Source organism: Lynx rufus, unplaced genomic scaffold, assembly GCF_022079265.1.
Source record: "Lynx rufus isolate CCGP_SWC_20201006 ecotype Redwood Valley unplaced genomic scaffold, mLynRuf1.p SCAF_2, whole genome shotgun sequence".
NCBI classification, from domain to species: Eukaryota; Metazoa; Chordata; class Mammalia; order Carnivora; family Felidae; genus Lynx; species Lynx rufus.
The window spans coordinates 35,409,312-35,427,068 of record NW_025814834.1 but is presented as its reverse complement, the minus strand read 5'-3'; the positions used below and the strand labels follow the sequence as shown (position 1 = coordinate 35,427,068).

The following is a 17,757-nucleotide window of genomic DNA, read 5'->3' as shown; positions in this document are numbered from 1 at the left end:
CCAAACATGAGAGAAAGGATCCCGTTATTTTAGAATGTTCGCTGCTTGTCCCTCATTTGTGCGTCTTGTTAACACCCCACACCACCACACACACACACACCTCACCAGACTGTTTCACAGTATTTTTATGTATGCGGTTTCCTATAGGATTTCCAAGCAGATTTTTTTAATGCTACTGTCAGTCCTAGCCTCAAGATTATCTCCCCTGCTTCTCTAAGCCCCTATATTGGACCAGAGGATTAGAAAAGATCAACAAGATGAAAGCAGCTTGCCTGGGACTTTAATAGTAAAGCCAAATGTGTATATTCCAGGATTCGGCAGTGCCAGCCCTCCAATGGAAGCAATATAATATTGTAGCTAAGAACCAGGCTTTAGCGTTAGAGGTGTTTGGATTCAAGTCTTGGCCTCATCGCTTACTAGGTGTGTGACCCGGGACAAGTTAGCCACTCTGTGTCTCCGTGTCCTCACCTGCAAAATAGAAAATATGACTCCACTTAACAAGACTGTGGTATGCAGTAAGTGAGGTGTCTAAAGTGATTAGCACAGCATCCAGCACAGAGTCAACCCTCAGATCATTTATGTGTCTAGTAAACATTTTTAAGCATCCTGACATGAGCCAGGAATTCTAGACGAAGCAAACAAGACAGCAAAACTTCTGCCCTCATGAAGTTTGCATACGTTTTGGAAGGTGAGGTGAAGAGATGCATAATAAATCAGAATACAGCTAAGTTACCATGAGAATTCTAGATGATAGTAAGTGTTGCGAAGGCAGTGAGTAGGAGAGAGATTAGGGCAGGGGTCAAGATCACGTGTGTAGCAACCTGAAATAAGGCCGTCATGTCCCGTGAGTGATTGAAGAGGAGACATGGGAGATGAGACCCAGAGGCCTCAGAGCAGGTTCTCTCACACCAGGGTACAGTGGTCCGAGCAGCCAATGTTTTATTTAAACCTTAATTAAGGACTTTAGCTGAAACCCCTGCAGAGCCATAACCATGGGCTTTTTACTCTTTTTTAAAATTAAAGATACAATACTTTCTTAATCTATGTAGCCAATACTAAGTAGTGTCCTATGAACTTGCATTTTGAAAGTTTACATTTGAAGCACAGTAATTGCTATTCTCACTCCTCATTAATGATTATTTTAGCATGTAAATACTCAGTGTTAGCTCCTGTTCATGGTTGTGCGCTGTGCAGTCACACCCTCAGTTTCACACCCTCAGCAGCACCATGTCAGAACTGTTTGGGGAACGTTAGGGGAGGCCTTCAACTGCATTTTCCATGACCAAGACCTCTGCTTCCTTTCTCTGGGTGTGACAAAGCAGAAAGAGACAGACACAGACATGGGGTGTAGTGACAGGAGGGCATAGGAAACACACAACCCCTCGGGTATTTTTCTGTCACCCGGGTAGAGTGAAATCCACAGCCCTCTCCCTTCTCCTTCTCATTTGAAAACTACTTTTGCTGGGGCGCCTGGGTGGCGCAGTCGGTTAAGCGTCCGACTTCAGCCAGGTCACGATCTTGCGGTCCGTGAGTTCGAGCCCCGCGTTGGGCTCTGGGCTGATGGCTCAGAGCCTGGAGCCTGTTTCCGATTCTGTGTCTCCCTCTCTCTCTGCCCCTCCCCCGTTCATGCTCTGTCTCTCTGTCCCAAAAATAAATAAACGTTGAAAAAAAAAAATTAAAAAAAAAAAAAACTACTTTTGCTGCAACCCTGCAGCAAAAACACAAAACTACTCTCTCTGAAGAGCTGATATCTTCATAACTTCCCACCCATACCTTGTTATGGCGATTTCAGTAACAAAGAGACTTAATTAAATGGAATGCACTCCTTGCAAAGAACAAAAGGCCTTCCAAAAAAAATTGTTTTTTAAATTTTTGAACAAAGATTTAAATGGTTCTATCAAAATATAATGAGAATTGACTCTGTTTTGCAGTGAAATAAGTCAGTGAAACAAATTAAGGCAAATTGTCCACCTTGTGTCATTGGGCAGCTTAATTCATGACTTTCTTATCTATTATCTTTTAATATAAATAAACCTGTAAAGGTATTAGTAACAAATGAGACCTTGAAAGGTAATGTAAATAAAACTAAAAGGTCTGCTTCCAATCTGAAAGTTACCAGCTTTATGCCCACCGATCTGATCAAGTTTAATAGGACTTGAAATAATAAAGTCTATCTGTCTTTGATAAAGAACTTACAAAGAGGCAGAACCAACAGACATTATGTCTTTGAAATAAGCCTGTCTGTTTGGGTCTCTGTTTCAAAGTTGTTGGTTCCTCTGACTCTCTGTTAATTATCCTGTCATGCAGTGACAGAAGAATGACGGACCATGCAAATCCAGGTGCGTCGTCACTGTAATGTGAAGAGAGTTTTCTTGGGGCTTTATCACTAGACCGTTATTCTGTAACATCTAAAAGAATTATCTTTACTCACCGTCATCTCTTCACCTCTGTCTCTCACTTATCATCTTATTCAGTATGGCTTACAGCCCCATCACTCCAAAGAAATTGCTCCCACGATGATTATCAATGGCCTCAGTGGATTAAATTTAGCACGCATTTTCCAATCTGTACTTTATCTTTTTCTGTCTGTAACATTCAGTGCTGTTGATCACACGATCCTTAAGGACTCTATTTTTTCTTTTCAGTTCCTCTGACATGACACCCTCCTGATTTCCCCTCCATCTTCATTGCTCCATTTTTTCCTTTGAGGGTCATTCTTCTCTACGTAGGCTGTTAATTGGTACAGCTTGTCAAGACTTGGTTTGTTCCAAGTCCTTTCTCCTATAAGACCCAGTACTGTCTTCTTAGATCATTTCAACCATGCCCAGGTTTTAATTATGTAAGCTGGCTCACAAATTCCTCTTCCCAGGCCAGGCTCCTCTCTGTGTTCCAGACTCTTACTTGACACTTTCACTTCAACAGTTGAAAGCACTTCGACAATATGCTTAAAGCAAACTCATGATCTCCCTTCCAGTCTTAGCTTTCTTTTAGTGTTCCTGATCTTAGTGAACTATCTATCCAATGTGCAAGCCAGGAATCTAGACATCAGTCCTGACATCGTCTCCTCATCCAATCCATCAAGTCCTGTCGATTTTCTTTTCCAAATGTTCCTAGAACCCATCTGTTTCTCACAGTCTCTACCTGTGCCTCCCCACCAAAGCCATCATCCTCTCTTGCCTATGTTGCTGTACGAGTCCACCGATTAATGTCCTAGCTTTTAGATTGTTCCCCTCTAAGTCATTCTATATCCTGAAATCTTTTCAAAACACAAATCTGAACTCTTAAGATAAGAACCAAAATTCTTACTATGGCCTACAGGCCCAGCGTGGTCTGGCCCCTAAGTGATGCTCCAACCTCACTGAATGGCCTGCTCCTTCTTGCTGTCTCTACTCCAACCCTCCTGGTCCCTCTCAGTCCCTCATATAGACTGCGTGTGTGCAGTCAGGTTCAAGTCCAGAGACAGAAACCACACAGTTTATTTGAATGGGAGGAATGTAATACAGGGAATTACTAACTAAAACACTAGAAACACGAAGAGGTGATTAACTACTAAAAGGAATAAATGAGGATTCTAAGGGTTCTAGACATGGCAGGAGAGTAGTTACTGTCTCTAGAAAGGCTGGACAATAAAGAGAGCCCTCCAATCCAAGATTGAGATTGTGACCTCATTGAAAGCATGTGGAACATGCAACCTTGTGGCAGCAAAACAACTACACTAAAAACCAAACAAACAGACAAACAAAAACTGTCACAGGGCATGGACTGAGCTGTTCTGTAGAAGAACTTTACCATTGCCAGAGGGTGTAGATAGACTGGAACTGCTTGAAGCCACTGCCAGTGCGGGGGATGCAGGGACCATGGCATGACTGCAGCTGGAGCCCGTCTGCTTGGCCCCCACCTCCTGTGATGAATAAGCATAACAACAAAGAACCGGAACTAGAAGAGAAGTGTATTCCTGTCCTCTTAGCCCTGCGTGGTCACTTTATTGCCCTCCACTGATAAAGCTAACATTCTGTGAGCTGGCAAAAGAGAATCGTTTGCAGGGGCCAGCTCCTGTATCACAAAGTAAGGCAAAGAGGGGCGCCTGGGTGGCGCAGTCGGTTGAGCGTCCGACTTCAGCCAGGTCACAATCTCGTGGTCCGGGAGTTCGAGCCCCGCGTCAGGCTCTGGGCTGATGGCTCAGAGCCTGGAGCCTGTTTCCGATTCTGTGTCTCCCTCTCTCTCTGCCCCTCCCCGGTTCGTGCTCTGTCTCTCTCTGTCCCAAAAATAAATAAACGTTGAAAAAAAAAAATTTAAAAAAAAAAAAAAAACAACAACAAAGTAAGGCAAAGAAGGGTGGATTTGAGCCAAGAGAAAATAACTTGATAACTGGCATACAGGGCTTTCTCCTGCCTTAAATGCTGTCTCTGCCTGGAGTGCACTTTCCTGCCTTCTTACCTGATGAGCTCACAGGATCTATCTCTTGGGGAGTTACTCCTTGCTGTCCCTACATCAAATATGCCAATTACAGATTGCAGAATGCTATGTACTTTTCTTTCATAACACTTACCATCGTTGTAATTCTACATTTGTTTGTGTGCTGGTGTGATTTATATGTCTTCCTAATACACTGCAAGTTCTGGAAAGATGGGGGCCACATCTGTCTTTGATCACCATTCTTGTTCTGGTGCCTGAAACAGACACCGGACACAATAGGCACTCAGACAAACAAGCCTTTCTCATGGTCTTCACTGAATTATTAGTGATAGAATATGTAAAGTACATGTTAAATTTAGTAAAGTAGCTATGCTGCTTTTTAAAGATAATTAGGGATTTTGTATTTCTGATTTTATTTTTTTTTTCAATATATGAAGTTTATTGTCAAATTGGTTTCCATACAACACCCAGTGCTCATCCCAAAAGGTGCCCTCCTCAATACCCATCACACACCCTCCCCGCCCTCCCACCCCCCACCAACCCTCAGTTTGTTCTCAGTTTTTAAGAGTCTCTTATGCTTTGGCTCTCTTCCACTCTAACCTCTTTTTTTTTTTTCCTTCCCCTCCCCCATGGGTTTCTGTTAGGTTTCTCAGGATCCACATAAGAGTGAAAACATATGGTATCTGTCTTTCTCTGTATGGCTTATTTCACTTAGCATCACACTCTCCAGTTCCATCCATGTTGCTACAGAGGGCCATATTTCATTCTTTCTCATTGCCACATAGTACTCCATTGTATATATAAACCACAATTTCTTTATCCATTCATCAGTTGATGGACATTTAGGCTCTTTCCATAATTTGGCTATTGTTGAGAGTGCTGCTATGAACATTGGGGTACAAGTGCCCCTATGCATCAGTACTCCTGTATCCCTTGGGTAGATTCCTAGCAGTGCTATTGCTGGGTCATAGGGTATGTCTATTTTTAATTTTTTGAGGAACCTCCACACTGTTTTCCAGAGTGGCTGCACCAATTTGCATTCCCACCAACAGTGCAAGAGGGTTCCCGTTTCTCCACATCCTCTCCAGAATCTATAGTCTCCTGATTTGTTCATTTTGGCCACTCTGACTGGCGTGAGGTGATATCTGAGTGTGGTTTTGATTTGTATTTCCCTGATGAGGAGCGACGTTGAGCATCTTTTCATGTGCCTGTTGGCCATCTGGATGTCTTCTTTAGAGAAGTGTCTATTCATGTTTTCTGCCCATTTCTTCACTGGATTATTTGTTTTCCGGGTGTGGAGTTTGGTGAGCTCTTTATAGATTTTGGATACTAGCCCTTAGTCCGATATGTCATTTACAAATATCTTTTCCCATTCCGTGGGTTGCCTTTTAGTTTTGTTGGTTGTTTCCTTTGCTGTGCAGAAGCTTTCTATCTTCATAAGGTCCCAGTAGTTCATTTTTGCTTTTAATTCCCTTGCCTTTGGGGATGTGTATTTCTGATTTTAAAAGAAATTTATACTAATGAAGAAATTTTAAAAATGCAGTAAGGTTTAAGAAAAAAAAAACAGAAACAACCACTGTTAAATTTCATTTCAGAATTTAACTGCACAGATATATAGGATTTTTTAAGCCAAAGATCACATTATGTAGTATGTGAACTTTTGTATTCTTTTTCCTTAGCATGACATTACAGACATTACCTCATACCATTATATATTCTTTAAAGACATTATTTTAATGGCTACATTGTGTTCTTATGAATTTGACATATTTCTTTTTAATTCCCAAACTATTGTCCCTATGGATTGTTTCCATTTGTTTATTACTATTATAAATAATGCTATAGTGAATACTTCTATATAAATCTTTACAAACAACTATGATTATTTAATTGGCATATTTTCTTAGAAGTGGAATTATTGGGGTCAAAGAGTATGAATATTTTTGTAATTCTTAATATATTGCTGTCCACAAAGAGTGGACTAATCTCATTGTTTTCATTTGTAAAACTGACAATTGGGGAATGGAACATTTTAAAATGTTTAATTTCCATTTGCATTGTTCTTTGTGAATATTTAAAAACACTAAGATTATGATCAAAGAACTAATTTATTATTATTATTATTATTATTATCAGTTATCATAAAACACTAACATATTCACTTAACTACTTTTAAGTGAATGTAATATGCTTTAAGCAACACGGACATTAGAAATTTTAGGCATAATTTTATAACAACTAAATTATACTGTGTCTTTTTATCAATTTTTTCTAAGTAGAACTACTTCACAATACTTTACAATGTTAATCATCATCAGACAATGTGTTTTACTGTGTATTAGGAAGATCTTAACTCAGTGGCTTAAAATAATTTCTTTAGACCTACTCTTATGGTTATACATTTCTTAAACTTAGATCTGAATTCTATGTGTACTTCTTTCAGCCTACTTATAAGTACATAAAACTTTCACTGAAAAGTAAAGTCTAACAAGAAAAAAGAGTTTTCAGAAACTTCCAAGTCTGAACACATACATGTCTATACATATATTATGAAAAATCTTTGAATCCAAGTCCTGTATTTCTCCCAAGAGGAAGAGTTGTTTTCTTTGGTACTGTTAGCAAAAAAACAACCACCACAGTTTATGTTTTGTTGTGTAAAATAAATCCACACAAGAAGCAATCAAATGTGACCTATAACGAAGAAAAAGATTAGAAGCAGAACAATATTGCTCATGAATAAAGAAGCAAAATCTTCAACAAAGTATTAGCGAATTAAAGTAAGCAATATATAAAAAAGATAGTACACTATGACCAAGTGTGCTTTTTCCCAGGAATGCAACATTGGCTTAACATTTAAAAACCAATTAATGTAATTTTCTGTGTTAACAAAACAAAAGAGAAAAGCAATATGGTCATCTCAATTAGTGAAACAAAATCACTTGGCAAAATAATAAAAACTCCCAGAAAACTAGGAATATAAGAGAATTTCCCAATAAGCATATGAAAAATCTGCCCTACAGTTAATATCATATTTAATAATAAAATGTTGAATGCAGTTTCCCTAAGATCAGAGCAATGCAAGGACTGCAATTCTACATTGCACTAACCTAGGATTCCTAACCTTTGGAAAGAAAGAAGTTAAACTGCATTTAAGGATGTCATTATTGCCTATAAAGAAAATTTTAAGAAATCTACAAAAAAAAACTAATAAGGAAATTAACAAAGTATCTAGGTGTAAAGTTCAATATATAAAAACTCAGTTGTATTTTTGCATTCTAGCAGCCAACAATTGGGAAATGAAATTTTTAAAAATACTATACAATAACCTAAGATACATAAAATACCTATGAATAAATTTAACTAAAGTTGCTCAAGACACTAAAAACTGAAAAACAATGCTGAGACCAGTTAAAGAAAAGCTAAATAAATGGTATGATGTATCATGTTAAAAGATCAAAAGATGCAATATTGTTAAGATACTGATTATCTACAAATTGATTTGTAGATTCAACTCAAGCCCAATCAAAATCCCATCCGATTTCTTGTAGAAAGATACTGATTGTTTTTGTAGAAGTAAGCTGATTCTTTTTAAGTTTATTTATTTTGAGAGAGAGAGAGAGAGAGCTCAAGCAGGGGAGGGGCAGAGAGAGAGAGAGAGAGAGAGAATCCCAAGCAGGTTCCACGCTGTCAGCATGGAGACCAATGCAGGACTTGAGCCCACAAACTATGAGTTCATGACCTGAAATCAAGAGCCAGAAGCTTAACTGAGCCACCCACGTGCCCTGAAATAAGCTGATTCTTAAATCTGCATTGAAAAGCAAAGGTCCTAAGATAGCCAAAACAATCTTGAAAAAGAAGAGCAAAGTTGGAGGGCATATATGACCTGATATTAAGACTCGTTATATAGCTACAGTAAACAGGAAATGTGGTGTTAGGGGTAAGTATAGACAACTACATCCATGGAATAGAATGTGGTCCAAAAATAGACTACACATATATAGTCAATTGATTTTCAGCGAAGGTACCAACATAATTCAGTGGGGAAAGGTGAACTCAGGTTTACTATGCTATGGTCTTAGGCTACATTTTCACATTTTACATATTAGTTGTTAAAGGCAGAGAGACTGTGTCTCATTTATCTCCTATGAATAAGCCAGTGCTAGCACGTAGCGGGCCCTCCATATATGTCTGTTGAGTTAGATTGAATCAGAAACCAGAATGATACTCAGGAAGATATACACCATGTGTGTTAGGATTTGATAAATATCTTTAACAAAGGGAAGGCTCAGGTGATAGTTAAATTCAAAAACATTAAAGCTTCTAAGAGCCATTCTTAAGATTAAACTAAAATATATAAAAATTAAATTGTATATAATATTTATTGAAATCTGGGCAGATTGGGTGTTTCCAGAGATAACATTTCTTTCTAAGATGTAACTACTTGGGCTCAAGTGTTTGATGAATATTGGATAAAGTCACAGCCAGGGACACATATCAAACTAGGCTCCCTCTAACTAGAAGGGTCCCAGGCATGGAAAGTACCAAAGTAATGCTGATTCATTCATTGATTTTTTCAGTATTCATCATGGTACCTACTATGCACCAAGCATGTAGTGATGAACTAGACATATATCACTCTATCACCACTTATCTCATGTAGAAATTGCAGAGGATATTTTAAGGTTTCACTAAAATCAATACTCTCTTAGCGTAGAATTAATAGTGATTGCAGATTTTAGACCAATAATCTCACGCTCCTTCTGATTTAGATTAATGCTCCTCAGTAGAAATATAATGTGAGCTACAGATGTATTTTTTAAATTTCTAGCAGCCACATTAAAAAAGTAAAAAGAAACTGGTAAGTTAGATTGGGTAATATATTTTATGTAATTTAATATACACAAAATGTTATTATTTTGACATGGTCAATATTTTTTAAATTATCCAAGAAATATTTTTAATTCAGCACATCTCAATTTAGGAAAGCCACATTTCAAGTGTTCAGTAACCACATATAGCTAGTGACTACCTTGTTGGACAGGGATAGGAATCAACTCTTGGTAAGCTACAGGCTGGTGAAGTTTACAAGTAGATTCCAGAAAGATAAAGAACCGATGGTACTTCTGGCCATAATGTTAGAGGGAAATTACTGTATCCAGGAAAGAACCCCCATTATTCTGTTGCTAGAAATGTCAGGATTCGTGGTTAAGATGAACCTAATTCTGTTATAGCTGAGTAACTCACCACCAGCTTTTATGTGAAAGAGCCCCAGAGCTTTACTATATTTGGAGACAGATCTGTACAGCCAACGTGCAAATATATCCAAGTCATCTTTGAGAATTTCAGATCTTCCCAGTGTTCAGTGATTTCCACCAATAATGAGACAGCTTTTCAGGACCCAAAAAAAACCCTGCTACTCAGATTTCTCAATGGGTATTTGTTGCATGAATGATGAAACGAAGCAGTAGCCCACATACCAGTTCTCTGAGACACAAACAAAATATTTTCAGCTCTAGGTCACTGAACTCATGCTCATTTGCATGCTTGCCTTCCATTTAAAATTCTAAAGCATCCAACAGAATAATTTTTTTCCCTTCATTCTAAGGTCATTATTTCCATTAAGCTATAATACAAATCCCCTTATTTTCAAGAATAAGACTAATTTACTACACTATGCACAATAAGCTATATTTTAGATTCTCAATTTATACTATTTCACCAAGGCTGAATCTTCTCTATGATTTAGAGAGGGAATGAATTGTAGCCAGCCTGTCCTTTATCACAATTTTAACAAAACATTTACAGACTCATCAAAAAATTAGTTTTCCATCTTTTCCAATAGAGTTTCTCCAGGTGGGTGGTGCCATCCACCTTCACCCCAACAGAATCACCTGGCAAGTAGAATCATGGGCCCACTGCTGAATCAGAATCCCTGGATGTGTTGTCCAGGAATTTGCATTTGTAACAAGCACTGAGGGAGAACTCACACACACTAAATCTTGACAACCACTGCCCTATACAGAAGTTCTCCTTTAGTATACATAAAGATAAAATTGTATACTACCATTTAAATCTGTTTAAATCTGTTTACTACCATTAAGTACCATTTAAATCTGTTTACCATTTAAATCATTGCTGGAGGAAATGGTGTTTTCAGTATTTAACTTGTTCACTGCCTTTGCTGAACATTTCATTGTGTAATGTAATTTACCTTTAAAGAGTATTCATCATTCAGACCATAAAATGTATGCTGTGCTTTCTTGATATATAGATTATGAATGATGGATTCAAGTAAAGTCAAATTTACACTTGTCTTAAATAGGCTAATGTCTAAAATCAAATTGACCAAGACCCAGATCATATTCTTTTGCACTTTCTGAGTACAGTCTCTATAATGTTTGTGACAAGTGTTAGGAAAAATGTTCTTTGTTCTTTGTTTTTGTTTTCCTATGAAATCATTTTAAGAGTACTTTAATTCAGTCACAATTTTACAGATAGCTATTGAGCCAGACACAGTACTAGGCTTCAGAAATGAATCCGATTTCAGTATTTGACTTCAAGGGAGTCCTAGCCTCCTCAAGGCAAGGATGAAGGGCAGACACATAAGCCTTGTGCTAAAATACAAGGCAGTAAGTTTTTAAGAGGCAACATGAGAGCAGAGAGAAGTGAGGCAGGGTGAAAGGGGCTGGGATTCATAGAGATGACGTTGTGCGCTGTTTGAAAGTGAGCCACAGTCAGCCAGAAAAGTGAAGTCATTCCTACAGGCTCATGCAGGACATAGGGAAGCTCAGAACATTGGTCTCCTGGGTCTAAACCTGCACTCTTTCTACTACACTCAGCTTTCTCTAAGAACCTAGCCTTCAAAACATGCTGGCTTCCCTTTTTTTACACCCATAGCTTTCTCTGGTTGTGAGTAAGATGTTAAGGGTGATACATTTCCTTCTCAGGCCACTAAGGTGCCATTTAATTCACTCCAGCAATAACTAATAGAAACCTACCTTTAAAAGATGCTGAAAGCAATGTGTTGCTAATTTATTGCTACATCTATTAAAGCTCCAGAGAGAATTTGACTCCCTAGATTTTAAATATAGTTGAGATATTATGATGTTTCCCAATTTAATCCCTCCATAAATTAAGTGAAATGATTATAGTACCTGTTGTCACTTCATTCTTGCCCTATCTCCAATCACTCTTCTGCCTTCATTAATTCAGAATAAAATACTACAAGACATTAATGTAGCGCTTGGAGATAGGAGGGCTGCATTTTTATAGCCTCCATATGAAATCATACTTAAAGATGCCTATACCTTTACTGAATGGGGGAAAAAAATCTTCTCATCTCCTAATAAATAACCTTTGTTATGAGTGAAGAAACCAAGGCTCAGAGATGTTAAGTGGCTTGGCCCAGGGTCACCGTGCAAGTAATTACCAGAGCCAAAACACCCACCCCAGGTCTACCAACTCCCAAGTGCAAGGCTCTATTTTCCAGTACATCCTCAAATCTTCTAGAGATTCTATTAAAACAGTTTCCTCACTGCTTGCAATGAAGGACATTGTTGCCAACATGTAAACAAAATGAAAATCTTGGCACCCCCCCCCATCACTTTCTCATCAGTGTTTTTAGCTTATCACTTCACAGTCATTATTTGGTGTTTTCTTACAGAAGGCAACAGACCACTGCAACAGAAACTGTCCTTAGATGGGAACCCCAAACCTATACATGGAACACCAGAGGGGTCAGATGGCCTACAGTGGTCAGCTGAGCAGCCTTGTAACCCAAGCAAGCCTAAGGCAAAAACATCTCCTGTTAAGTCCAATACCCCTGCAGCTCATCTTGAAATAAAGCCAGATGAGTTGGCAAAGAAAAGAGGTAAAGTGATTTCTTTTGCACAAATGATTCAACCTATTTTACACACACAGAGAAGTGCCAGAATGATAGAACTTTCCAAAAGATGCTGCTTAGTGAAGAGAGATGCACATGAAATTGCCTTTCTTTCTGTGACCAACATAGATTGAAAAGTAGATGTGATTCCTCCCATATAAATCAAAGGTCTCGAGTGTTTAAGAGGAATTACATCCCCTTTCTCTGCCTCTCTGTGGTCATTCTTCTCTTTGTAGGCATGGGTAAATTTGCACCACAAATACTTTCTACCCCAATGTCTTAGGAAGCAAATGTTAATGCAGGAGCTCTTTTAGTAACTTGAATGCTGAATGTTTCCCAGACACACATGTTCTTAACTTGCATTGAATGAAGATGAATCCAGAAGCTGATGATGTCATCTTTAGATGATCTTCTTCATGTAAATTCAGTTCTGTGTTAGAACCTTCAGACGATGTAACACCGAAAGAGGGTTTTATATCTGACACGCTATATTTTTATTATTTTTTGAGCTTTGCTATACTTTATACATAACTGGCATTAAAAATGAAAGGGGATAAATCACTTCCTTTCTGATTCCCAGCAGATTAAATAATATTCTTCTCATTCAGCCTTAGTTGTATCTGATTTCCTTGGCTTTGGTTTGATATACTTCCTTACTTTTCTGGAGGGAGATTTCTTTCTTCTAAGAAACATGGCCTTGTTGGGATAAGTACAATCCGCCTATTCACACTGTACTATCTGTACACCTTGGTGACGGTTTCAGGAAGTCAGGCAAGATTGGCGCCTCCAGAGCAGCTTTCAGTGCTGTTGCTCTAATTACAGGGCTGGCTCAGGACTGATGGGCCAGAGCCAGCGTACCTGGCACCAATGCTCCGTCCTCTCTCTAGCTCATTTGTACCTCTCCCAATCTCCATGTCATTTTCCTCATCCAAAAGCCCTGCTGGCTTCTAACCACACAGAGTGGTGAGAGCCAGCAGCACAAATGGTCTTTAGACATATCAGATTCTAAGAAACAGCAGTTCGTGATAGAACATGATGATCAGAGCCTCTTTCCAAAGCACAGAGGAGACACGTATGCCCAGAATGGCCCACCCACAGAACCCACTGGTAAAATCACAGCAGTCTCAGGGGCCATACATATCCCCACTGTGGATTTTTAAAACTCTGGGTTATAAACATATAAACATCTTCTTGACAGAACTTTTTTTTTTTTTCATTGAGAAACAAAAGATAAATCTCTTATTAGGGGGTGGGGTGAGTTAGCTGCTTTTGTCACTGTTGCTATTTAGCTCACAAGTAAAAAGACAATTTAACATTTTTTTCATGACATTACTTGTAGGCCCAAACATTGAGAAATCGGTGAAGGATTTGCAACGCTGCACTGTGTCTCTAACTAGATATCGTGTCATGATCAAGGAAGAAGTGGATAGTTCAGTGAAGAAGATCAAAGCTGCCTTTGCTGAATTACACAACTGGTAAGTAATTTGACTTAGAAACTATAAACTTGTGGCACTTGAGCTGTTCCTACAGGTAAAAGCATCTGATGGAAAACATTGTTTATTTAATGCATAAACATCACAGAACAACTCCTCAGTGAATTTTTTTTAAGTCCTATAGGCAGAGGCATATATCTTGGGAATAAAAATGAAGGGAAAGTGTTTGAATAAAAAGAAACCTGATACACATAATTCACTGGAGTCTGAAGTTGGCCCCAAAGTATATGAATGATGTAGAACACAACCTCAACAAACGATATTTTTGACAAATCCCTGGGAGGCCAATATCATGAGTGATACTGAGAACAAATATTTTCCAGCTTTATCATTATAAAATAAGAAAGACTCCTTAACAAAACTCAGAAACATCTTAGGCAAGCTGAGTGATAGAATCCCATTCTGGGGTGTCTTGAAGGCTGGAATTAAGAAATGGTACTCTGGTGTGGCTTTGGTCCTGCCCTGCCCTGCTCTGCAACTGACTCTGAAAGAAGGCATCTCTTTGAGCCATGTATGTTTGCTCATGTCCACAGCTGCAGTGAAATATCTCCTGGTAAAGGTTAAGTTATTATAAGTGGAAAAACTTCTTAGTGTATCAGTCAAGACTTTTTCAGTTTCAAGTGATGGAAACCCAAGTCACACTAGTTAATGACAAAGGAGAATTGTTTGGCTGATGTACATGAGAAATCCACAAGATTCTTTTAGGCGAATTTGGTTCTAAGCCCAAATTATGTTATGAGAATTCAGTTTCTCTCTACCTTTCTCCCTTTCCCCTTCTCACCCTCCTTTCCTCTCTCAGTGTCTCCTACAGTCTCCTGGTTCTGCTTATCCTTGGCTTGATTCTTAGGTATGATCTCTCCATGTGGTAGCAAAGATGACCCCCAAGCGGCTCCAACCTTACATGATCCTTAGTTCCTGTGATCTGAGAGAGAGCTTTGTCTCTAGTGTTCCAACAGAAATCCAAGGGCTAATTTGCACTGGGTGGGTTGGGTCAATCTTCTGTCCCTAAACTAGTCACTGTGGCAAGAGGGACAGGGTCTTCCCACTAGCTAGGCTGGGTCCTGTGCCTACCACAGAGTTAGTGGTGGGGTGAGCCCCACCTGAACCCCATGAACTGAGAGTGGAAAATCACTGGAGAGTTCCCCAGAGGAAAATCAGGGTGCTAAAAACAGAAAAACATGTCCGCAGTGCCCAGGCTCACATGTGTTCTCTGTATCTCATTGGCCTCCCATGATTCTAGAATTTGGTCACATCTTCTGCATGGTTTTCCTTTCCAAGTCCTTTCTTTGACATAGATGTGCTTTTTAGCAGATTATAGTTGTGTAAAACCAAGGATTACGCTTAACACAATCTAAAATTCTTGAATTTTAAACCATCTGCTATGTATAAGATCCCCATGTGCACAAGATACCAGAAACTTGAAAGAAAACCATCTCCTTCAGTTATCATTCAGTGAGGATTCACTTACCCTCCACCCAGTCACGTCATCTCGACCTTAGTGGAACTCTTCTCTGTTTGATCAGACAATAAACCAAGTAATTGTTCAAAGTAAACTCCAAGATTATGTTTGAAAGTACTTAGAGAACATGAAGATGCTATACAAATGAAAGGTGTTATTATGATGGTTGGTTTTTAAATTTTACAGTTCTATGACTTTTTAAAATCTATCCTTAAATTACCCTAATATACATAAGCGCACTCAACTTCCAGGCCTGTTTTCTAGAGCCAGAGTCAGCAAACTTTATCTATAAAGGCCCAGCTAGTAAATATCTAAAGCTTTACAGTCTGCAAAGTCTCTGCGCAACTACTCAGCTCTACTGTTACGGCACGAAAGGCAGTGGGCCAGATTTGGCTTGTGGGGGTCGTAGTTTGCTAGTCTCTGGAGGCATTAGTTAACTATTCAGAGAAGACCACTCTGTCTTACTCTTTTGTGTGGCATTTTAGAGTAAACTCTTCCTCTGAGGCCTCTGTATGATACCTTCCATCTGAGTGACTCACACTAATTGACAAAGTGTAGCAGTGACCTCAAATTACCTCTCTCCTCCAGCTGCTTTGAGTACTTTTTTTTATTTCCTTAGTAAAATGAATACCACATGGGTCACGAGACATCTCGAGATTTATAACAGACTCTTTGACTGTTTCACTCCTCGAGATGTGAAAGTGTGGGGCCAGGAAAGTCAGCACCCAGAGAAGTTGTGTATCTTTTCTCTGCTTGTAATTCACATTTTGTTTTAAACTGACGGGTAAAGATCACTCCTGAATGAGCTCTACCAAGCAGTACTGCTGCTTAAAAGTCACCTCTTAACAAATGGCACATTTCCTCCAAACTGAAGACGAACAAATATAGATTAACCATTTTTTTACATGCTGTTGCTACAAAATTAGTAAACAGCAGCACTTGTTTTGTTATCTAACCTTTAATAAAATGATCCCAAAATAATTACATATATATTAACTTAAAAATAAAACAAAAGTAATTCTTTTTAATAGGCCATTAACATACATTTCTACCAAATGGAAAAACTTTACCTCTGTTCCAAGTTAGCCTGCAGCCCAGCCAACATGGTGATTTACTTGAATAACTCCCTTTTGTTTTCTGAGGGGGAAAAAGGGATGAATTTTAGGGATTTTGGCACTCTTAAAAAAAAATAGTGGATCACAGAATTGAAGAAGGCAGCTTACATGTTTTAAAAAATGCAGCTTTCCTATTGGTGGTGAAATCATGGACCCCAGGCATTAGAGAGACTTGCGAATGCAGTGCTGTTCACATGTAAACCTCAGGATCACATTGTAAGGCACATCCAGATTTGGAAAATGTGGGACAAGTCTTCCAGAGAGTTCCAAAATGAATGCTGGTTCAGGGACAGATGTTAACTCACCTGGTACGCAGCGACATCACACTTGTGGTCCTTCTGTCCTTACTCCGGGCCATCCGGTGCTCTCACCGAAGCATTCAGCAGGCATTGTGTGTAGTTTAGAAATAAAAAGAAACTCTCAGGTAAGAAATTCTGAACATTCGCTTTGCTGCCCAGCTTCAGGAGATGAATCCTGCCTGATCAGATTCCCCAAAGCCTGCCGGGATTCATGGGAATGGTGATTTTGGGGGGCTGGGAAAAAGTACCTGCTTGCACGTGCTCAGTACCCAGCGGGCACACATCAGAACGAGATGAACCAAATGCTTGTCCTTCCCAGTCTGGCTGTGAAGAATACTTTTTTCAGTGCAGTTATTGAAGAAAACCATTAAGTAGCTAAATTATAATATCAAAGTGGGCATTTGGCCAGGACACAGTTACATAGGGCTAAATGACCATTATGTGGATCATTCTCTTTTCCCAGAAAGAATCGGAGATTTGAGAGGGCAGCAAAGATGACACGGTGATCCCACACTGTCTTAACAGAAAATAAATTCTGCAACATGAGTGTCTATGAAAAGTCACATCAGGAACTAACATGAAACAGCTGGTTTCTTTCTATATGATTGGCCCCCCACCACAACTGGAAAATATTTGTCCTTTGGAATCATAGCTGCCAGATTTAATTGGTTTGTGTGCAAACTAGTCTAGTTTCTCATCACAAATTTGTGTGTGTGCGTGTCCAAGTTGATGGTGAAGGCTTAAAATGAACAATAAACATTAACTTCAAAAAACATCAAGGCAGGAGAATAATACTTGATAGCTGTGCCATATGCCAGGGGAGAAAGTATTCCAGAATAGAGCTGTAAAAATTGCTAGGTGCTATTGTCAATTTAACATCTAATTAAAAGCACTCCTAAAAGGAAATGGAAGATGGTGATGAGCCAGAGGGTAGAACGTGTGCTGGGGATGGGGTAACAGGGCCATAGGGAATGGAGGCTGGAAGGGACAGTATTTTTAGGCTGCTTTGCTTCCATACAGGAAAGGGAAATCAAAGCATGATTCCTGTACAGTGTTCTTACATCTCATGTTTATTTTTTCCTGAAGTGGCGCC

The 17,757-nt window shown here is 39.0% G+C and overlaps 1 protein-coding gene across 5 annotated transcripts in view; it reads left to right on the top strand.

Moving 5' to 3' along the window:
* SPATS2L (spermatogenesis associated serine rich 2 like) overlaps nt 1–17,757 on the top strand; it is a 167,185-nt gene that overhangs the window by 117,639 nt on the left and 31,789 nt on the right. For 4 of the 5 annotated variants that reach the window (XM_047084683.1, XM_047084682.1, XM_047084679.1 and 1 more), the window contains 2 exons: nt 12,080–12,286; nt 13,638–13,773. In XM_047084683.1, the coding sequence (XP_046940639.1) occupies nt 12,080–12,286; nt 13,638–13,773 (343 nt within the window). The remainder of the gene's footprint in view (nt 1–12,079; nt 12,287–13,637; nt 13,774–17,757) is intronic. The other variant, XM_047084681.1, reaches the window with a different exon arrangement.